This window comes from Tachyglossus aculeatus (assembly GCF_015852505.1).
Source record: "Tachyglossus aculeatus isolate mTacAcu1 chromosome 12 unlocalized genomic scaffold, mTacAcu1.pri SUPER_6_unloc_1, whole genome shotgun sequence".
Taxonomy (NCBI): domain Eukaryota; kingdom Metazoa; phylum Chordata; class Mammalia; order Monotremata; family Tachyglossidae; genus Tachyglossus; species Tachyglossus aculeatus.
In genome coordinates this window covers 4718029-4741973 of record NW_024044828.1, presented here as the reverse complement: position 1 = coordinate 4741973, position 23945 = coordinate 4718029, and the positions used below count along the sequence as shown (strand labels likewise).

Here is a 23945-nt window from a genome sequence, read left to right as displayed (position 1 = left end):
CCAAGTTAAAAATAATAATAATAATGGTATTGCTAAGTGCTTACTAGGTGCCAAGCATTGTTCTGAGTGCTGGGGTAGATATAAAGTAATCAGGTTGTCCCACGTGGGGCTCGTAGTCTTAATCCCCATTTTCCAGATGAGGTAATTGAGGCACAGAGAAGTTAAGTGGCTTGCCCAAGGTCACACAGGAGACAAGTGGTGGAGCCGGGACCAGAACCCAACTCCTCTGACTGCCAAGCCCGGGTTCTTTCCACTAAGCCATGCTGATTACATGGCAGGCAAGTGGTGCAGAGTCAATGTTAAAGCGTAGGTCTTCTGTTTCCCAAGGCCAGGTTCAGGCAACACTTCCCAATTCCCAAGCAATTCTTAGCAAGAAGTCCTTCAGGAGACAGGAGAGAGGGAGCTGAGGCACACAGTTCCCCTTCTCAAGCAAGATCTGGCAGCCAAGCAAAGCAAGAGAAGCAGCAGAGTCTAATGGATCGAGCATAGGCCGGGGAGCTAAAAGGACCTGGGTTCTAATCCCTGCTTCACCACTTGTCTGCTATGTGACATTGGGTGAGTCACTTCACTTCTCTGTGCCTCAGTTCCCCCATCTGTAAAATGGTGAATAAGACTGTTTGAGCCCCAAGTGAGACATGGACTGTATCCAACTTGATTAGCTTATATTTACCCCAGTGCTTAGAATAGTGCCTGGCATATAATGATAATGATGATGGTATTTGTTAAGTGCATACTATGTGCAAAGCACTGTTCTAAGTGCTGGGGGGTTACAAGGTGTTCAGGTTGTCCCTTGTGGGGCTCACAATCTTAATCAGCATGGCTCAATGGAAAGAGAATGGGCTTGGGAGTCAGAGGTCATGGGTTCAAATCCCAGCTCCACCACTTGTCTGTTGTGTGACTTTGGGCAAGTCACTTAACTTCTCTGAGCCTCAGTTACCTCATCTGTAAAATGGGGATTAAGATTGTGAGCCCCACGTGGGACAAACTGATCACTTTGCATCCTCCCCAGTGCTTAGAACAGTGCTTTGCACATCGTAAGCGCTTAACAAATATCAAAATTATTATTATTATTAATCCCCATTTAACAGATGAAGTAATTGAGGCACAGAGAAGTTACACAACTTGCCTAAAATCACACAGTCGATAAGTGGCGGCACTGGGATTAGAACCCATGACCTCTGACTCCCAAGCCTGTGCTCTTTCCACTGAGCCACGCTATAGTAAGTGCTTAACAAATACTGTTAAAAAAAAAGTAAGAAGAATGATTCCGAAGTCATTATCAGCATCTGTTGAGGGCCCAGGGAACTTTCAGCAGAAGTCATCAAGACATGAGACAACAATTTTACACCAGTAGATTTTCTCTTTACTAAAACAGTAGTACAGTGCTCTGCGCATAGTGAGGGCTCAATAAATATAATCGATTGGTATTCAGATGGTAACATAGCACCTTCTGGGGAGAGACTAAATAGCCTTCATGCTATGTGGTTAGATTGTGGTCCCAGATCAGTCTGTGGAGCTGTGGTCAGGTCAGTTTACTCTATCAGGTCAAAGGGGTAGGGGAATGGGGTGAAACCAGTAGGACTCGGTACACTGTTATACAAACCATCTTCTATCCCCTTCTGATGTTGTGTTTTGTTTGCCAGTGGCTGTGGCCAGGGTGGTAGAAGGATGGAGGAGTGGATAGAAATGTCTGTTTTCCCTGTTTAGAAGACATGCTAATGAGTTCTCCAATTGAATCTGCGGGAAGTCCTTCAAGACAAAAGCCATGTTGAAAGACACTGTACTAATAAGCACTCTATGCTCTTGGCCTACTGACCCATTCCGGAATGGACATTTTGAGCATTTCCTAATGCATTTTGTCCAGAAGGATTTCTGAACCCTGGAGACTGACAGATTTAAAACTTGAACTGAAGGGAAGTTAAGCTGCCAGTTAAACCATGGCAGTAAGAGGGTGCGTGTTTGGCAGGAAATTTTGTGTTTCTATAATGTCTCTATTATCCCTCTCCTTGTAAATGACCGTGGGTGCACTGCTGGCTCTTTAGTAGAATACAATTTTAAAGCTCAGGTTTTAGCATCTGAAAGGGCATTTAATAAAAGCCTTGAGCAGAGAGAGGAGTTCTTTAGGGTAGGCAAGAAGGCAGCAGGGGTGTGGGGAGAGAAATAAAACTCATTTGAAGGTGGGGAACAAATCTCCTTGAATGGGAGCTTTTGCCAGGTTTGGGGTTGGGGGGGATTGGGATACTGTCATTGTCACCCCCGAGCACCTATCTGCTTGTGTCACAAAATAATTGTGGTATGTGGTGTAGGTTAAACATTCACTGTACTCCAACCACTGAGTAAATTACAATGCAATCAATTGAGACACAATCCCTGTCCCACATGGGGCTCACAGTCCAAGTAGGAGGAAGATTAGATATTAAGCACTTAAGCACTGAGGTAGATACATGAGAAGCAGCATGGCGTAGTGGTTGGGAGTCCAAAGGTCATGGATTCTAATCCCAGCACTACCACTTGTCTGCTGTTTGATCTTGGGGAAGTCACTTCACGTCTCTGTCCCTCAGTTACTTCATCTGTAAAATGGGGAGACTGTGAGCGCCACGAGGGAGGGGGACTGTTTCCAAACCGATTGGCCTGTATCCACCCCATCGCTTAGAACAGTGCCTGGTGCATAGTAAGCACTTAAGAAATACCGTAATTATTATTATTAAGCATTTAATCCCCATTTTGCAGGTGAGGAAAGTGAGATACAGAGAAGTAAAGATACATCGAAGAGTGCGGAAGATGGGTATTAAAGGTTTCTAAATGCTAGAGATGGCTATTAGGCTTAGATGATACAGAATGCTGGGAAATTAATCGGGGAAGGCTTATTGGAGGAGGTGGGATTGGAGACAGTGACAGATTGCACCAGCAGATTTTGTAATGCTGCCACAGTTCCAATGACTTACAAAAGATAGAGCAGAGGTGCCAGCTGAGTACCATCTGCTCCACTAACTTCATCCTCCCTCCCTCGTGTGTGTGGAATGGGAGGACTTGGACCATTATTTCTCCCCACAGGTCACTTGCCAAACTTTACACATGCCTCAGAACAACAGGAAAATGAGAAATGTTCCCCAGGGGTTAGAGTCATCAGTTTCCCTGTCTGCAGAGACAGGAGAGTTACAGGTATCCATTTGTGTTTCAAAAATGGAGCTACAAGACTTTTCCAAGAGGAAAGCTATATTGCTTTCTGAATATGCCCTGTCATTCAAAGCCAGGACAGGCCCCAAGCCTCTGTCAGATCAAAGCCAGGAGCCAGGAGGGCCCAGCAAACACTCAAATTTATGGAATGGATGAATCTTGCAATGAGATTAAAAACACCCACATACCGCCATTTGGGGAGAACATTTTGCTTGCATTAGAGTGGCCTTCTTGCCTGCTTTGGAGAAGTCACTTAACTTCTGGGCCTCAGTTTCCTTGTCTATAAAATGAAGATTCAATACTTGTTTTCCCTCTACTTAGACTCTGAGCCCAATGAGGAACAGGGACCGGGTCCAACCTAATTATCTTGTATCTTTCCCAGAGCTTAGAATAGTGCTTATCACATAGTAAGCACTTAAAAAGTGCTACAGATATTATCAAATACTACCATTATTCGTTCTTGTGGAAATTGAAATAATAAATTTAATTGAACTGTAAGTGGTTTTTACCATTTAAACATATTTTCTCGTGAATATTGTAATGTTAGCCTGTTATGTTTTGATTTGGCCAATTTCTCCCTGCCCAGTTATGGCATGTGTGCAGATTCTTGCTGAAATTGCCCATTACTTGAATTGTGTAAGAACATTACTGAACTCAGAGGACAGAAAAACTTGGCCTATTCAGTCACTTGGGTGTAACACACGTGTCTGCAAAGATTTATAGTAGCACTTATCATGTGCCTCCATTTCAGGGAAAGAAAATGATAGATATTATTTATATGGCTTTGTTCTTTTTCCCTGTCTAAATGGTAATGTTAAGTCTGGAGCTTATTCTGATGCATGAACAGTACCCTGGAATGTTTTAGATGAGTAGTCTCAAATTCTGAGATTGTTCAGATACAGCAGGAAACTGTTGCTTCTTTTCATACTAAATCTATCAAAGTTGTCAATAGGTATAGCAGTACGTTCCCTATGCACTTCTACCTAAAATAGAGATAGGTTTCTTATGTAACATAGAGACAATACTCTCTGCTGAAAAAGTGAAATTCTGCAAAGTTTCAAAAGACTCTAATTTGCCAGTCTAAGATGAAACATAATAGCAAGAATTTTTTTAAAATAAGTATTCTTCATTAAAGTCTTGCCTAACTTCTTCAAGAAATACAATAGTCTCAGGTCAATCCTCTGACTGTACAAGGTTACTTTAGAGCAATGAAATTGAATTGGTTGGGTTCTCCATATGGTTGGTTGTAATAATAAAAATAATTATGGTATTTGTTAAGTGCCAGGCACTTTACTAAACGCTGGGATGGATACAAACAAATTTAGTTGGACAAAGTCCCTGTTCCATGTTGGACTCACAGTCTTAATCCCCATTTTACAGATGAGGTAACTGAAACATAGAGAAGTGAAGTGACTTGCCCAAGGTCACACAGCAGGCAAGTGGCAGAGCTCAGATTAAAACCCATGACCTTCTGACTCCCAGGCCCCTGGTCTGTCCACTACACCAGGCTGCTTGTTTCCTATTTTTGTAACTTTTGATATTTATGAGACTGCAAGAGAAGAGACACTTCTGACTCTAAAAGACTTGTAGAGGTGGCTTTTCAAATTGTGGACGTTTCAGTTGTCCATTTTGTACCGCCGTAGTCACTACCACATCCTTCAGGGATATGGATTGGTACAAAAATAGAGTGACATTTTGCTGTTCAGATTCCGAGGTCTCATATTGACCAGATGTTCAGTGAAGCCCCCTGAGCTATCCTAGTCTTAAGTGAGAAACTGCCTTCAGATTTTCCCAGGTGGTAGCTCAGCTTAGTGAATCGCATTACCTTCTTTATCTAGAAAGAAAGAGCGATTACCCCCCATATACAATCCTGAATCGTCTCTTGGGGGCTCAGCCTAATATAGGAAGGAACTATTTGAAAGGAACAGCCCCATCCAATGGCCATCCAAAAAAGAAAGTGAGAGCAATCAATTTTCATAGCTCCCACACGCCCCCCCCCCCCCCCCCCCCCCGCACCCCCAACCCGTCACTTCCCACTTAACCCTGATCTTTGGAGTGCCAACATCTCAGAAACCTTTCTCCAGTTACGATGCTGCAGAATCGTCCACTGATTTCCGTGCATCCACTCAAGTAAGGCACTTAGAGGAGAAAGGACATCTTATTCCGCACAACAGCCCGTGTTAATTGTTTCCAAGAGAATAGTAATGAGCTGTCCTTGAAAGGAAGAGCTGGCAGTGAAGTTAGCACCAGAGGCATTAAGGCAGGGCTTGCCAGGAAACAAGGTCAGTCGGATAATATATTAAAAGAGCAGCTCTTAACCCACGTAGGCGTGTGGAGGGTGTACCTATATGTAAGCACGCAAAATGAAGAAGGGTTTGTTGACTTCATTACCAAAACACTCTGCAGGGTTTCTATTTTTTTTCTTTAATTTTAAGTACTGATCAGCTCTTTGTGACTGTAAATGATCCTGGATATGTTAGGCGGAAAGACAACTTGTTCTCTGGTGAGGGGATGTAACCTCCTTGGAGTGGCGGGAGCCAGTTGGGGGAAAGGTCAGAAGGTGCCCATGTGACCCGCCTGACCTAGTTTCTGCCTAATCCCATGTCTCCTGTGTGTGTTGTGGCTGTCTGGGGGGCGGGGTGCAAGGAAATGTCCTACCTCATCAAGAGGCATCATTAATTGGCTCCCAGCAGTGAATCTATTGTCGCAAAGTAACTCAGAAACCCTAGGGAAGTCATGTTTAAAAAACCAATGACCATTTATGGGGTGTAATTCACTCTAATGGGTCTGTAAATGGCTGAAAACTGATGAAAAAAAGCAATAATAATTCTCTTACCTTTCATCCAGAGATTTCCCCAAGTGCTTAACATTAATTAAATTTCCAGATACCCCTATGGGATAAATGAGTCTTATTAAACCCAATTATTAAATGAGTAAATTAAGATTCCAAGGAGCTATGTAGTTTGCATGATATCATACTGTGAGGCAGAAGCAGGCACCAGGTCAGAAGCCCCTACTTTTTTTTAATCTTCATTTGCGAGTCTCTAGGTCTGGCTTTGGGGAAATAAATATTCCTTTCACTTCCTCTTCTTCCTCTAGTATTGCTAAGTGGGTTATCTTTTCTTCTCATTGTATTACTTCAGTGCCTGGATCATGATCAGGAGCAAGTGTTTCTAAGAGTGCATCTATGTGCACGGTGCTGTATTAAATGCCGGAGCAGTATTTGGTGGGTCCCCCAATCATCGACAGACTGTGATTTTAGCACAGCATACTCCCAAGTGCCTAGTATAGTGTTCTACACCTAGAAAGCGTTCAATAAATATTCCAGTAGAGAAGCAGTGTGGCCTAGTGGATAGAGTACGAACCTGGGAGTTACAAGGATCTGGCATCTAATTCCTGCTCCATCACTTATCTGCTGCGTGATCTTGGGCAAGTCACCTCACTTCTCTGTGCTTCAGTTGCCTCATCTGTAAAATGTGGATTAAAACTATGAGCCCTATTATGGAGAAAGGACCGCGTCCATCCTCATTATTGTGTATCTACCCCAGCACTTAAAACAGTGCTTGGCATATAGTAAATGCTTAACAAATACCATTATTAGTATTATTATTGTTATTATTATCTCCTAAGGGAAGGTGAGAAAAAGAGCTGGCAGCAGAGGGGATAATAATAATAGTACTTGTTAAGTGCTTACTTATGTGCCAAGCACTGTTCTAAGCACTGAGTTATATACAAGTAACTCAGCTTGGACACAGTCCCTATCCCACATGAAGCTCACACTCTTAATCCACATATTACAGATGAGGTAATTGAGGCCCAGAGAGTGAGGTAACTTGCCCAAAGTCACACAGCAGACATGTGGTGCGGTCGGGATTCGATCCCAGGTCCTTCTGATTCCCAGGGTTAGGAGGCAGTTCCTGAAGTTTGACCTGCCGGAGAACAAAGAGTGAAATTCCTCCAGAACAGCCATGCTCTTGCGTCCCCCTACCAAGGAAAGTCCCAGTGTCCCTCCCTTTCCCCCTCCCCAGCTCATATGACTGCTCATAATTCCCATGACAGAGTGTCCATAACACTTTGGACTGGGAAACTGATTTGGGCCTGAAATGTCCAGAGCCCAATTTCACCAAACATGCCAATTTTCTCCCCCCTCTCTGGAAAAAGCTAATAATCACTGTTAGCAATACGTCCTGGGGAGATAAAATGGCCCCTGAGCCAGTTCATAGTGAAGTGGAGCTCCATTAACATTTGAAAAAGTTTCAGAACAACAGACTTTACTTGTACCACTGACCTTCCTTGGGAAAATATATTAATAATTAGAGAATTGAAATGACAAGTGCTGATGGATTTCCCTTTAGGAGCTAAGCTGGTGGAGAAAGATTTATTGGAAAATCTGGATGGAAGGAACAGTGAATTAGGTTGAAAGTGATTGAATAGATCCTAAGATTTAATTTGACTTCAGTTTTCAACTTATGAAAACCAAAGTTTCTGCTATTGGCTTTCGGTTTTACCCACTGTGCATGAGCATATGAATCATGTGGGGAAGAAAAGGAAAAATTGCCATTCAATTTATGAGTAAAGGTAAAAGCTTTTGAAGAGCAAATGAAAAGAGCCAAAAATAAAATAACGACTTCTGACATCTTGGAAAATACTCGAAATAATTCTTATTTCCTTCCAGTCATGGTTAAATCTATATTTTAATTGGTAATTTTTCTAATATCCTGATGGAAATGATTTGTGCTGAAGGAATTACTGAAAGATGGGACTTCAGCTACTTGAGGTAGCAATAAATATTTATGATCATCTGATTTTTATATCATCTGATTTTATGATTTTTATATCATTCATAGGCTAATATTCCTCAACTTTCTGGAGTCCCTCAGATCAGCAATCAGAGAATCTGAGCTGGAATTTTGTTTCTTATGTTCATTAGCGTTTGCCCCGATTCTATCACTGGCATTTATTGAGTGCCTACTGGGTGCAGAGCACTGTATTTAGTACTCAAGAGCCCAGAAAGAACTAAAAGATACAGTCAGACACTTACCAACCAATGGATCTTTTACCTGAAGAATAACAGTAGTATTTGTTGAGCATTTCCTATGTATATAGAACTGTACTAAACGCTGGAGAAGAAAAAAGGTAATCAGGTTGGACATAGTCTCAGACCCAAAGAGGGTTCATAGTCTAAGCATAGAATTGGTAAGGATAGAGAAGACAGGGCCCCTGTTCTCAAGAAGCTTACAGTCCTAGGGAGAGATAAGTAGCATAAGGTAAATTCAACAGTTTGAACAACTAGCACTTTTGAAGATTTTGCAGCAAATATTCAGTGTGGCCTGGTGGATAGAGTATTCATTCATTCAATCATATTTATTGAGCACTTACTGTGTGCAGAGCACTGCACTAAGTGCTTGAAAAGTACAGTTCAGCAAGAAATAGAGACAATCCCTACCCAACAAGGGGCTCGTAGTCTAGAAGAATACAGAGTACAGGAGTACGGGTCTTGAGAGTCAGAAGATCCTAATGTCTAATCCCAGCTCTGTCACTCTTCTGCTGTGAAACTCTGGGAAAGTCACTTCACTTCGCTATGCCTCAGTTACCTCATCTGCACACAGTAAGCACTCAATAAATAGGACAGAATGAATCTGGAAAATAGGAATTAAGAGAGTCCTTCTGTGGTACTGGGACTATGTCCAAACTGGTTAGCTGGTATCTTCTCCAGAGTTTAGTACATTGATGCATACATAGTAGGTGTTTAAATAGTATTATTAGTAGATTAAGACTGTCCAATGAGATTATCATGTGTCTACCACAGTGCTTAGTTCAGTGTCTGGCACTTAGCACAAGACAAATTCCATTAAAAAGAACTTCAGCTTGGGCTAAGCTTTGCATCTACCAGTCGTTCTCTAACATATGGACATATGAATAGTAATAATAAGGATTGTAGTATTTGTTGTGTGCTTATTACGTGCTAAGCACCAGAGGTAGATAGAAAATGATCAGGTAAGGCCCAGTCTCTGTCCCACATGGGTCTCCCAGTGTAAGTCTTAGAGCTCAAGGATTCCTAAATCTCAAGGATTCCTAAATCTTCATGTTCCCATTCGTGAGGCCCATAGAGAAGCAGCGTGGCTCAATGGAAAGAGCACAGACTTGGGAGTCAGAGGTCGTGGGTTCAAATCCCGGCTCCACCAATTGTCAGCTGTGTAAACTTGGGCAAGTCACTTAACTTCTCTGTGCCTCAGTTACCTCATCTGTAAAATGGGGATTACGACTGTGAGCCCCAAGTGGGACAACCTGATCACCTTGTATCCCCCTGCAGCGCTTCAAACAGTGCTTTACACATAGTAAGCGCTTAACAAATGCCATTATTATTATTATTATTAAAGGATTGCCACACACAGGTTATGCTCCTTACATAGAGGTCACCAATAAATCCCACCAGGACCATTCCAGGATCAAACTGGCCCTGAGTCATCATTTCTCCATTTTTGAGGCTCCAATAGTGGGAGCCAGGCACAAAGTATGGAGGCTCAGAGCTGACCCGGATGGTCCTTGCCCCTCCAAATGTGCCCCCCATTCCCTATATGCTGGCCTGTCCCTTCAGCTGTCAGAGCCATCAAAGGTAAGCAGCAGCTCCCTCATGGAGATACCAACCCTCATTTTCCTCTAATTCAGTTGATAGCAGTAGTAGTAGGATTTAGTGACCACCCGTTTGGTGCAGTGTGTTGAACTAAGTGCTTTCCCTACCCAAAATGAGCTTAAATTCTAAGTAGGGGAGACAGACATAAAACAGTATAATAAAATACAGTAGTCGAATGTACAATTGAAAGAAGAAAAAAAACTAAGTGCTGATGATGATTCTGAGCAGTCAACTATGCTAAAAGCTGACTAATGGGTTTATATGTCTTGGGATAATCAATGGCATTTATTGAGTGCTTACTGTATGCAGAGCACTGTACCTAACACTTTTTAATGGTATTTGTTAAGTGCTTACTCTGTGCCAGGCACTGTACTGAGCACTGGGGTAGATAACAAGCAAGTTGGACATAGTCCATGTCCTTCATGGGGCTCACTCCTGGCCGTTCAGCTGATTGACTGATTAATTCCTCAGGGAACACATACCACCCAGAGTTTGTCCAGAAAGAATATCAAGCTATCTCAGTATCCGTTGTTGGGTGGGAGTGGAGCAAATCTAGCGAACTGTATAATTAAAATAGAAAGTAAACCAAAAATTCCAATGCAGGATGCTGTTTCTTGTCTGCAAATGAGAGAAAAATGCTAAATCTTTGTAAGAGAAGCCATCCCTTTGCCTGTTAAGGAGCTGTGCTTGTTATAATTTGCAAAGACTTAGCATAAAGACTCTGTGCTATTATTCTGGAACCAGAAATAGTGTAAAGCAGCAGGAGATTGTATTGTCCTGCATTGCCAAAGTCTGCATTTTGATCCAACGAATAATTTTGTCTTGCTTGCAAAGATGTTTTTGAAAGCTTCTAGGCCATGCACATTCATTCATCTTGGAAGCCAGAGGTCATGGGTTCTAATTCCAACTCTGCCAGTTGTCAGCTGTGTGACTTTGCACAAGTCACTTAACTTTTTGGTGCCTCAGTTACCTCATCTGTAAAATGGGGATTAAGACTGTGAGCCCCTCGTGGGACAACCTGATCACCTTGTATCCCCCCCAGGGCTTAGAACCATGCTTCGCACATAGTAAGCGCTTAACAAATGCCATCATCATGCATCTGTACCCAGGCAGGTAGAGGTCTGTGCAGGTGCCCCATATGTTTTATAGGTATAATGAGGCAAGATGAGAAAAGAAAAAGGGGGAGATTAGGATTTTGCCCCCAATTCTATTCTCCCAGACCCAAGTCAATTTGAGTAAAATTGAGAAACAGCAGATTAGATTGCTTTCCTTTGTTTTATGCCTCTTGTCTGTTGCAATATTTCTTCATATTCTGCTGACACTCCCACACCCAATGAAATTATTCATTATCACTCAATTCAGGGGATCTGCTTCCTGAAGGAAAAAAAATGGGGAAAGAGGATATGAGGCAGGAAGGGCCCTGTTATAAGGTATTCTGTTGATTTCAAATTCCCCCACATATATCAAGGTGAGAATTATTGACCCCTGTCTCAAAACTCTCTAGATTCTAAACTCCCTGAGGGCAGGGATCTTGTCAATTAACTCATAGTAGACAAGCACTTGGTACAGTATTCTGCACAGAGTACACACTCATTAGATGCTATTGCTCGATTGGTTCACTGTGAATAATGCGTGTGGGCGGCGGCCAGGCTGGCTTCCTTGATGCTTGAAGAAAATCTTAGCCTTCCCGATATGAAATTCAGAGACAAAGGGAAAGGGTGAGTTTTCTGAATTCCCCACTGTATCAGCTTCACCTCCCCCTCAACCATCCACAGTGCTGTCACTGCCATCTATGTTTTTGGTGTCAGCCGTTTTATGGGCCTCAGCTTCTCAGCAGCAGCAGCACCGGGCCACGCCAGCTAGGTCATTGCCAGGGAGCTCCCCTGGTGGGCTTCTATTCAACGAACAACAGGGGCTGTCTCTTGTCTCACAAGCAAAGGAGGATGGAGGTGGTGGGACCATACTGAGTTTGGTGCTTTGGCAGACTTTAAGATGTGGTTGGCTCTCCAAAAGAAGCTGTCGCTAGGAAAGCAGAGCAGCGGGACGGTGACTTCAAATTAGAAAACCAAGCATCTTATGGGTGACGGCAGGGTCTTAGCTTTATTGTGAAAGGCCAAGCCGAGGAAATCTACATCCAGCCAGGTTTGTGTGCTGATTTCAGTGAAGCCAATCGGGATCGTTACAAAAGGAACTTAATTAACAACCTGATGGGATCCCAACTGGGTTCTTGGAATAGCTTGCCTTACAACATTAAATTGAGAGTTTGCATTCCTTTTCTTCCAAACTCTTTACCAACTTAGGGATCAAAGGAGTCATAACTGGTCTACAAGCCAAAAGCTTAAAAAGGAATGATTCCTGCCGCTCATTTTCTCTCTCCTGTTTTAACTTCCTTCACACCGAGTCCCCTTGTTAGGGAGATCCTAGGTGCAGATCATGGAGTTTTCACCTGTTGGCCATTCCTGTGCCTCTTCCTGGTCATTTCTCTGGCCCGATGAAGAGCCACTCCTGTTATGGAAGAACAGGGAATGAGGGGTTTCCTGAAGGGGGGTGTAGGGCGATGGATGTTTGAAAGTATGACAAGCGGGGAAAAGCGTAGAGGAATCCAGAAAGTGGGTGAGAGGGAGCAGATAAAGGAGAAAACTTGCCTTTTGTATTTCAATCTCAGGAATCTGAATTTGATATCTGTGCTTAATCAATGGAATTAATTGAACGATCACTACATGCAGAGTACTGAACTAAGTTCTTGATTGCGAGAAGCAGCATGGTCTAGTGGATAGAATATGGGCCTGGAAGTCGGAAGGATGTGGGTTTTAATCCTGGCTCCACCACATGCCTGCTATGTGACCTTGGGCAAGCCACTTCACTTCTCTGTGCCTCAATTTCTTCACCTGTAAAATGGGGATTAAGATTGCAAGTCCCATACGGGACAGGGACTGGGTCCAAACCGATTTGCCTGTGTCCATCCCAGCACTTAGAACAGTGCTTGCCACATAGAAAGTGCTTAACAAATATCACAAATACTATTATTATTATTGTTATTAATCTAGATAAGATGGCCAATTGTCCAGTCTCACAATAGCAGTTCCATCTTCACCAGGTCTGCCTCCTGTCCATTACCCCAGAGGTACCAGAATTTTTAGGTTCATTTTTTACCTTCTCAACATCGTCTCCCTAAACTATGACTCCTGCTGCCAGGTTACACAGTTCAGGTGCCATCTTGGGATTCACAGGCTCTGGATCAATCAGTCAATCCCTTTTATTCATTGAACACTTACTGTGTGCAGAGCATTGTACTAAGCACTTGGGTAAGGGGGTTTCAGGGTGCCACTGGGGCAAGTTCTAGGATCATGGAAAACCAACCTACTTTCCCAAAACGAGGCTTGTGGCATCAACAAGTTAAACAGGCGATGTCACATACATCTCTGTCCAATATTCCTGATTGCCACTCTAGTATTGGGCCAGTTGGACCCACGGTGAGACTTTCTCTGGCACTGAGGTTCCGGCCATAACTCACCTTCTCCTCTTAGAGCCATTTTCAAGAGGTCGGGAAAAGGTTGTGATCAAAAATAAAACCCCAGCCATTAGCCTCATCAATTACAGAATACAGCAGCTTGGTTTGCTTTAAGACTGATAGTATGGTTTGACAGAAAACCTAAAGAGAGTGTGCAGAACACATGTATGTAGTACATGTGCTTGCATATTTTCTGTGTAAAGAGTGTGTGTGTGTGTGTGTGTGTGTGTGTGTGTGTGTGTGTGTGTGTGAAGGGAAGAGAATGGCACAGGCAGGAAGAGGATCCAACAGCCCAATTCATTCATTCATTGTCGTATTTATTGAGCACTTACTGTGTGCACAGCACTGTACTACGCACTTGGGAAGTACAAATCGGCCCTATTCTATCTTGCTCTTTAGAAGCTCTGCCTTCCTCCATAGAAGTTCCCTTAAGCCAAGATTTTGAGAATGAGGAAGAAATTCCATAATCAGCTCTTCCAGCAAAATCAGACACTATCTTTAAAAAAAAGGAACATTTTTTTTACTTTCTACGATCCCTGCAGCGGCACAGTTATCATTTTTTGTCTGTTTTTTTCTTGAAACTTGTTTCACTCTTTAATGGAAATGGCAGCTTTTTACACCATTTTATGCTCCTGAATTCCAGGAGTGGACAGTCTGTTCTCCAGAGCTGGGCAAGCAGCATCCATTTCTGGATTCTTTTTATGGCCTTGGGCATGAAGCGTTTGTTAGTGTTGCTTCATCTTTGCCACATCAGCAAATCAGTCCCTCCCAAATTTATTTTCCTTCCCTTTCCAGCAAAGTTAAATGCCTCTATTTAAGTGGCTCTTAACACTCTCGGTCAGACACAAAAGAAATGTAAAGAGTTTTTAGGCTTGATTCACATCTGGTGTTGAAGAATTGCTGCATATCTGCTGGTTGTGTCCAATCTGATTAGCTTGTGCAGTGCCTGGCACATAGTAAGTGCTTAATAAGTACCATTAAAAAAAAATTATCTGCCCACATTTAACTTACAGTCCAGAGGATTGAAACCAGAAAGAAATTTTGGCAGGTCTCTCTCCCTCTCCCTCATCTTATCACCCCTGACTTCTCCCCATCCTGCTTCTCCCTGTAAAGCCTGGGTCAACACGTGGCCAACTTATGCCATGGGGCTAGTTTTTTTTTTTTGGAGTGGAGCAGGCAGCTAGGGCCAAGGTGAAGGGCTGCCCAGTGAAGCTGCCTTTGGCACGACTTTCACTTCTAGTCAGTCATTTGTATTTACTGAGCGCTGGATGTATGCAAGCATAACCAGTGTCTGCAGTATGCCTTCCCACAAGTAGTTTACAGACTAGAGGGAGCAACTACAGCTCTAGTGGCCTTCTTGTTTGGACTTTGTTGGCAGACTCAGTGTTAAATAAGCTTCACATCTCCAAGTATTATAGGGAGGAAATTCCATAAATTAAAAAAAAATCAATTTCACTAAAAACCACAAATTAGCCTCCATTCAATTACTAAATGCTAAGATATCATTAGAGCCCCAAGGAGATTCCATTTATCACTGTATACTTGAGAACGGGTAGGGGGGCCTTAAAGTGTTTCCAAGAAAGCCTTTGAGTTCTCCTTCATACACAGCCACAGGGATACTGTGAGCCCATTGTTGGATAGGGACTATATATGTTGCCAACTTGTACTTCCCAAGTGCTTAGTACAGTGCTCTGCACCCAGTAAGTGTTCAATAAATATGATTGAATGAATGAATGGAATAAAGATGCCACGTGAGTGGCCCCCCTTATCCCAGAAGCTCGATGTCTTGGTGTCATCTGCATCTCTCCTGTCTTTTACCTCTAACATCAATGAATCAATGGTATTTATTCAAGTGCTTAGTACAGTGCTTTGCACACAGTAAGTGCTCAATAAATATGAGTGAATGAGCACTTACTATGTACAAATCACTGTACTAAGTGCTTGGGAAAGTTCAATACAACACTGTCAATAATAATAATAATAATGATAATAATAATAATAATTGTGGTATTTGTTAAGTGCTTACTATGTGCCAGGCACTATACTAAGCACTGTGTTGGACACAGCCCCAGCCCCACATGAGGCTCACAGTCTTAATCTTCTTTTTACAGATGAAGGAATGGAGACACAGAGAAGTTAAGTGGTTTGCCCAGGGTCACACAGCAGACAGGTGGAGTTGGGGTTAGATACCAGGTCCTTCTGAATCCTAGGCCTGTGATCTTTTCACTAGTCCTTGCTGCTTCTCTAAATCATGCTGATTTCTCCACAGTATCTCCCACAATCACCCCTTTCTCTCCACACTTACTGACCACTGCCTTGGAAATAATGAGAGCTGGAACTCACTTCACCTCGCTGCTCCCAAGTAAACAGCTCACTTCTAAGTGTGGCCTAGTGGAAACAGCACAGGCCTGGGGGTCACAAGGACCTGGGTTCTAATGCCGGCTCCACCACTTATCTGCTGTGTGACCTTGGATAAGTCACTTCACTTCTCTGTGCTTCAGTTCCCTCATCTGTAAAATGGGGATTAAGACAGCCATATATGGAAGAGGCCACCCGGTTATCTTGTATCTACCCCAACCCTTAATAATGACATTTGTGCCCCACACTGTACTAAACCCTGAGTGTAAACAAGCAAATCAGGTTGAACACAGTCCCTGTCCCACGTGGGGTCACAATCTCAATCTCCATTTTGCAAATGAAGTAACTGAGGCAAGAGAAGTGAAGTGACTTACCCTAGGTCACACAGAAGACAAGTGGCTGATGTGGGATTAGAAACCATGAACTTCTGCTCTTTCCACTCCACCATGATGCTTAGTACAGTGTCTGGAATATAGTAAGCACCTAACAAATACCACTTCCTGCCCCACAAGCCTCAATCTCTCCACCCCTTCCCTGACTTTTTCAAACTCCCTTCTCATTCCTCCCCATTACTGCTTTTGATAATGCTGAAACAGGGTGTAAGTTTCAAAAATGTCATGCCATTCATTGCAACTTAAAGTGTTCTAAGTCACAAATGGCCCAAGAATGAATTGCTGTATTTCTAAGTGCTAAGGGTGACTAGTGGATCCCAAGTGCCAAGGGTGGACGTTAAGGTGACATGACTTGGGGTGGTGGAATCTAATTGGGTGTTGCTTCCTGGAGGAGGTGGGATTTTAGTAAGGTTTTGAAGATGGGGAGGGTGATGGTCTGAAAGGTGATAGGGGAGAGTGTTTCAGGCAAGGGGAAGGGAGAGAGCCAGGGATCAAATGCAGGAGAGTAAAGAGTGAAGTGCATTGAGAAATTCTGCGTAGGAGTAGTGGACACTGTGGACTAGAAAGAGCAGGAAAAGGAAACAGGTAAGAAGCTCCTTGAGGGTAGGGATCATGTATTCCAACCCCATAGTACTGCCCTCTCCCAAAGGTTTAACACAGTAAGCACTTCTGGAAAGTATCATGGCCTAATGGAAAGAGCAAGGGACTGGGAGCAAGATGACCTGTATTCTGATCCCAGCTTTGCAACTTGCCTGCTATGTGCTTAAGTGCTCTGTGCCTCAGTCTCCTCATCTGTGAAATGGGGATTCAACACCTATTCTCCCTGCTATTTCAACTGTGAGCCCCGTTTGGAACAGGGACTGTATCCAACCTGATTAGCTTGTACCTACCCCAGCACTTAGCATAATGCTTGGGACATAGTAAGCTTATAATCATAATAATAATGATAATAATAAATGTCATGGATGGATTGATTGTAAGAAGCTGAGAGCTGGCGTAGAGGCTTGAAACCAACAGTAAGCAGACTTTGCTTGATGCCAAGGGAATTGGGAATTGGGATGGTGGGAAGAGGGGAGAGAAGTTTGCCAAAAGCCACTTTAAAAAGTATAAATTGAAGAGGGGAGAGGCTGGAGGCAGGGAGGTCAGTGAGGAGGCTGATACAGGAGTCTGGTCAGGAGATGATGTTTTTTCCTACCTGTTATTATTGCCATTGTGGCTCTTGTCTTCCACCTGTTTACACTGTATATATGTCATCTAAGCCTTCTTCCCCATTAGATTGTCCTAGTAGTTGTGGTATTTGTTAAGTAGTAAGTGTGTGCCAAACATTGTACGGAGCACTGAGGAAGCTGCAAGATAATCCAGTCAGACATGACCCCACATGGGGCTCACAGTCTAAGTAAGATCTCAAGAGCAAGGACACATCTCTTCCTCCTCTTGTACTCTCCCAAGCACATAGGGCAGTGCTGTGGCACACAGCAGATGTTCTGGAAATACTCCTGAAGGAATGTCCAACCCCTCGGTGACGGAGCGTTTCTGGAAACAGCTGTTTCCCGGTTTCTTGGGAGTTTTTTTCTGCTGCAGGCCGGGTCTGCAATGGACTGAGCAGGTGTGAAAGGCATTTGGCCATCCGCACAAACAGCCTGGACGCTAGCGGCCCCTAAGGGGACCACCAAGCGGGCTAGGCACCCGGCCCAACTGTACCGAAAGCTGGGTTTTTGGGTAGTTGGCTTCCCCTCTCCCCAAGGAGGATCTTTAGTGTTAGCCATGTGGCATTAGTGTTCCATTTTCAGAATATTTTCCACCTCGGACCCTAGCTTCCTTCCTGGGGGAGTCAACTGGGGAAGCAAATCAGCAGCCCTATTTTAAGGATGAGAATAACATCAGACAACCTCACCCCAGCCAACCCAATGAATCATGTGCCACCTGCACTAGCAGTAAGAGAAACTGAAAAGCCAAAGCATCCAGTCTTAAAATGTGAAGTCCAGCTTCGTCCCACAATGCCATCTGAGTGACCCTCATCCTCTAATCAACCCCTTTCAGCAACCCTTCAGGAGCACCACTTGTATGGAATTTGGAAATGCTAATAATTAGCTCCCATCCATGATGGAAAATAAGAGTAATAAAAAAAAACCCAGTGAACTTCTGCAGTAGTAACCTCTGTTTTTGCCTTGTGAATAGGAAGGTCTTTCTGAACGTAAAGAATAAAACAAAGAGTACTTTTTGTCGGTATGGGATTATTTAATTTCTCTTGGTAAGCAGGTTAATTGTGACCTTGAATTACCTCCAGTGAATTTAAATATTGTTCTAGTTGATTTTCTGTCAGCTTCCTGGGGAACTAAGAGCCCTGAGGACCAAACAAAAAAATCCATCCATTCAACAGAGGCAGAAGGGATCTCATATTGAACCTCTCTCTCTCTCTCTCTCTCTCTCTCTCTCTCTCTCTCTCTCTCTCTAGGTGACGTCATTGTCTACATCAACGAAGTGTGTGTCCTCGGACACACTCATGCAGATGTGGTCAAACTCTTCCAGTCGGTCCCTATTGGCCAGAGTGTGAACCTGGTGCTGTGCCGTGGATACCCACTGCCCTTTGACCCCGAAGATCCAGCCAACAGCATGGTGCCGCCCCTTGCGTTAATGGAGCGGGTCCCACCACTGGCGGTCAACGGAAGGCATAACTACGAGACATATCTGGAGTACATTTCTAGGACCTCGCAGTCTGTCCCAGATGTGACCGATCGACCACCCCATTCTTTGCACTCCATCCCAGCAGACAGTCAGCTCGATGGCCCGTTTCCACCTCCCGCAGTCCATGATGACAACGTATCGATGGCTTCTTCAGGGGCCACCCAAGCTGAACTTTTGACCTTAACCATTGTGAAAGGGACCCAGGGCTTTGGCTTCACTATTGCAGACAGTCCCACTGGACAGAGGGTGAAGCAAATTCTAGACATTCAGGGATGCCCTGGCTTGTGCGAAGGCGACCTCATTGTTCAGATTAACCAGCAGAATGCACACAACCTGAGCCATACGGAGGTAGTGGATATACTTAAGGAGTGTCCCGTGGGAAGTGAGACATCTCTGATTATCCACAGAGGAGGTAAGTCGAAAACTTTGGTATTTCTAGGCAAATGTATATGAAAGAGTTCTCAAATGGCTGCACCATCCCTGGTCTCCCATCTCCGAACAAAGCTGAAAACGTATTTGCCGGATAGGAAAATGGGGGCTGGGGTGTGGGGTATCAGGGGTGGTGCCATGAATTTTCCTAAGAATATGCCAAACCAGAGCCTAAAAGATTGCTAAGTTCAATTTGAGTTTCCAGTTCAGTCAATAGATTTCTCTGGGCAACAAAAGATCAGTTCTTTTTCTTCCAGAGGGGAAGGAGAATAATGTTTTCCCAAACAGGAAACCAGGTCAATCAGTTGTATTCATCATGTGTTTACTGTGTGCCGAGCATTGTACTAAGAACTTGGGAGAGTACAGTACAACAGAGTTTGTAGACACATTCCTTGTGCATAAGGAACAGGCTAGAATCCAGAGGCCTAAGACAGTTTGACAGTGTGTTTGAAGGCTTACAATCTAAACAGCAGGTACTGATAGACTCATACATATAGCATCGTACTTGGATATTAGTTTGCCGGGAATCTTTAAGTCCAGGAAATCAAAGAAATGGGATTTAGCACACCTGAAAAAGACCTGTCAGGCTGGAAAAAATATTCAAATGTGCTGCACCACTTTGTTTTTTGTGCAAAGTTTATATATTACTCTCAGTAGATTTTTCTCCAGACATTGCATTCCACTGACTAGGCCTCCATGACCAACCCAATAAAGCTTAATGCCTAAACTAGATAGAAAACAAATTCTGGAGGTGATTAGGGAGCTGGCAGTTAGCAGAATGAAAAAAAAACCCAAAGCATTGCTGTGTCCTTTGGTTTTTCCTTTAGCTACCATAATCATTAAAATGACTTTTATTTACTTATCCTTTCTAATGGTCAACATCCAGTGTCCCTTTGTAGAGGACCAGTTCCAAGATTTAGGATATGATTGGCAGGGATTCCTCCAAATTAGGGAGAGTGGAAATGCTTCTGCTTTAAAGAAGCATCAGTGTCAGTTAATCTTACCTGCTAAACTTGTGTCCATGTGGACAATTTATCAGTAGTTTTGTGTTGAGAACAGGGTTGGAAAGCAAAATTAGTATACACATGCTGGAATTTATCTTAAGAAAACAGTAACACCCCCTTTAATTTCCAAAGCATTTTTGTTTTTCAAAACATTCTTACATCAGTGATCTCATTTTAATCCTCACCACATCTCTGGGAGGTAGGGAGTGAATGTAGTAGAAATTTTGCATGGGAAAAGACCACCAAAATGGCTTTCCAGCCCTGGAAAATTTCAGAGCCCCAAGAAAAACGTACCATTTGGAAAGGAGCAGCAAAAATACCTGCAGAAAGAATGCAATAGGAATTGAGTACTCCTTTGGGGATGGATTTGGTAAAAAAAATTAAATTAAATTTGAAAAACAGGGGCATGAGATAATTTTAAGCCTGAGAGTAAAATATTAAATTGTGTAACGGTGTTAGAATGAACTACAATCTTATATAATCTTTGTTAATTATCTGGCCAAGGAAGGAAACTTTTCAGAATACAAAAGATACTAAATTAGAAGCAATACACACCAGCAAAGTCTAAGAAACTAAAACAGGTAAATGGATGAGAAATCCAGAGGAGAAAGAGCCAAATGAGATTAAATCTTGAAGGAAACACAGGGACCCGAAACATAGATACTCATTACAAGGGAAATAGCAGCCTCTGGGAATGGTAACATGAAAGAAATTGGTTAAAAATGTGTTTGCTGTCTGGTGCTGTCTGTAGAGTGAAGCCCAGTCTCAAATAAAGGGCCAGGGCAGTGGATTTTAGGTGGCCATGGCCATAAGCTAGTCTGGACAGCAGTGTGGGGAAAGTAAAGGCTTCATGCAGATAGGAGTGCAAAGAGGAAGGCTCGAAAACAGAACGGGACAAAGCTGTTAGCACCTGAAAGGTCTTTTCAGCCACATTCTCAAGTATGGTTTAAATCTTACCTTCAAACGCGCCATCTTAGAAATTGAAGGACTGCTGGAGATATGTGTGTGTGTATGTGTGTGTATGTTTGTGTATATACACATGTAGCCTTGACTGACTGGTAGAAAAGGCCTCCGTGATTTGAGTCTCTGAATATACCAGCAATATAGGCTTTAAGGAGTTATGTTACAGAAGACGTTCTGATGACTGAATGGTTCAAGAGGGAGCTGCTGATATATGGAAAGCAAAACCACTGCCATTATTCCTGACTCACTGAGGCACCAAAAAATTGTTGGGAACTTAAGTTCTCAAACTGCTCTCTCTCTTCATTCATATTTCCTTCTGCCTGCTTGGGGCCATTTGGTTTCCCTCCCAACTTCCAAAACCCCTTTTATTTGTTGGGCATTCTTTCTATTTTCACACCTTCCCATCTCCCCACTCTGAGTTTGTCTCCATTCCCTTCCATCCACCCCCTCCCCTCAGTACCCAACACATACACAGCTCTAAACTCTCATCTTTCTGTCACCCTGCATCTAACTCTGTCAGGTGGCTGAGTTTTCTCTCACTTTTTATACCTGACCTTTTTCTCAGCTGGTTACTTCTGCAGACCTAATCTCCCTCCCCCTCAGTCCCTTGCCCAGCTTTTTTCCCCACCATGCTCTCTGTTTTGATCACCTATCTGCTCTTTGGCTCGGCCTCCCACTTGGTTTTTCTTCAGCCTGCTCTCCTCCGTCTCTCACTTCCTTCCCACCTTTCAAACTGTGCCCACTTTCCAGTTGGCATTCACACAGGAAGGGTAGACAGGTATGGTTTGTGTACAGTGACCAAGGCTAACTGAGAAGACACAGCAGACCAGTTGCGCTTCGGTGGATTGTTGCCCATCGCAGAAGATAATTTCTAGGTGAAAACTGCCCTTTTTTTGTTTATGATATTTGTTGAGTGCTTACTATGTGACAGGAACTGTATTAAGCACTGGGGTAGATAAGTAGTCAAGTTGGACACCGTCCATGGCCCACATGGCGTTCACAGTTTAAATCCCCATTTTTAATTTTTTTTTTTTACAGGTGAGGTAACTGAGGGACAGAGAAGTTGTCAGTCATTTAAGTCACACAGTAGACAAGTGGCAGAACTGGAATTAGAACACAGGTCCTTCAGGCTGTATCCTAGAGCTCTATGTTAGAGAATAATAATAATAATAATAATAATAATAATAATAATAATGGCATTTGTTAAGCGCTTACTATGTGCAAAGCACTGTTCTAAGCGCTGGGGAGGTTACAAGGTGATCAGGTTGTCCCACGTGGGGTCACAGTCTTCATCCCCATTTTACAGATGAGGTAACTGAGGCATAGAGAAGTTTAGTGACATGCCCAGAGTCACACAGCTGACAATTGGCAGAGCTGGGATTAGAACCCATGACCTCTGACTCCAAAGCCTGGGCTTTTTCCACTGAGCCATGCTGAAGCAGTATGTTCTAGTGGATAGAGCATGGTCCTGGGAGTCATAACCTGGGCTATAATCCTGGCTCTGCCACTTGTCTCCTGTGTAACTTTGGGCAAATCACTTCTCTTCTTTGTGCCTCAGTTATTTGTAAAGTGGTGATTAAGACTGAGAGCTCCATATGGGACAGGGACTGTGTCCAGCCCTATTTGTTTATATCCACCCCAGCACTTAGAACAGTGCCTGGCACATAGTAAGCATTGAACAACTACCACTGTTATTCTTATTACCCAGTAGGCCACGCTGCTTCTCTAATTACAATTCCCTGTAATTATATACCTTTTGGGTAACATTTGTATAGGGCCTTGATGTCAGCTGTGCGACAGAAGATTTTGTACTGCGCCAAATGCTCAGTACACCCCTCTACACATGTAAACATCCAATAAAGATGATTGATTGATTGTACAAAAAGTTTACTGGGAAGAAGCCGTCTGTTTCAGAAGCTACCCAGAGCGAATGAGAGTAATATATTGGAGGTATTCCTAGTTCATGGACCATGTTGAAGGAAACTCATTTATTTTTTCTTCATTACCCAGAGAAGTTCATCCCTTTTGCCTTGCGTGACTAAAGCTTGAGTTTCCTTTTGTAAGAATCGGTGCCCTTTCTGGCAGTATCTTTGGGGACAGGCTTCTGCCAAACGTAATTTGGAGCACCTGTGATATTTCACTCTCTGGGTAAATGGAAAAATTGGGAAGAATCCATCAATAGTATTTATTTAGTGCTTACTGTGTGCTGAGCAAAGTTCTAAGTGTTTGGGAGAGTGTAATACAAAAGAGTTGGTCGAAACGTTCCCTGCCCACAAGGAGCTAAAAGTCTAGGTGGAGAGAAAGACATTAAAATAATGACAGAAATGTATGTAAGTGCTGAGGGTTGGGTGAATAAAGATTACAGGTCCAAATGCAAGGGTGAAGCAAAAGGGAGAGGGAATAGGGGACATAAGGATTTAGGGAAATCCTCTTGGAGGAGCTGTGATTTTAGTAAGGTTGAAGGTGAAAAGAGTGGTGGTTGGTCATATATGAAGGTGGAGGGAGTTCCAGGCTGAGGGAGGACTTAAGAATCAGTTTTGTTCTTTCTGTTCCTCCATTAAGGTACAAGCTCACTGTGGACAGGGAACCAATCAGTGGTATTGATTGCGTGCTTACTGTGTCCAGAGCTCTGTACTTAGCTCTTCAGAGTATAATCAACAGGATTAAGGCACGTTCCCTGCCATACCAAGCATACAGTCTAGAGGAGAAGACACACATTAATATGAATAAATAAATAATTTACAATATATAATTTAAAAATATGTACAAAAGTGTTGTGGGGGTGGTAGTGG

The 23945-nt window shown here is 43.2% G+C and overlaps 1 protein-coding gene across 4 annotated transcripts in view; it reads left to right on the top strand.

Annotated features, from left to right (window-relative positions):
* MAGI2 (membrane associated guanylate kinase, WW and PDZ domain containing 2) overlaps positions 1–23945 on the top strand; it is an 825111-nt gene that overhangs the window by 661882 nt on the left and 139284 nt on the right. For all 4 annotated transcript variants that reach the window (XM_038740978.1, XM_038740977.1, XM_038740979.1 and 1 more), the window contains one exon: positions 18528–19169. In XM_038740978.1, the coding sequence (XP_038596906.1) occupies positions 18528–19169 (642 nt within the window). The remainder of the gene's footprint in view (positions 1–18527; positions 19170–23945) is intronic.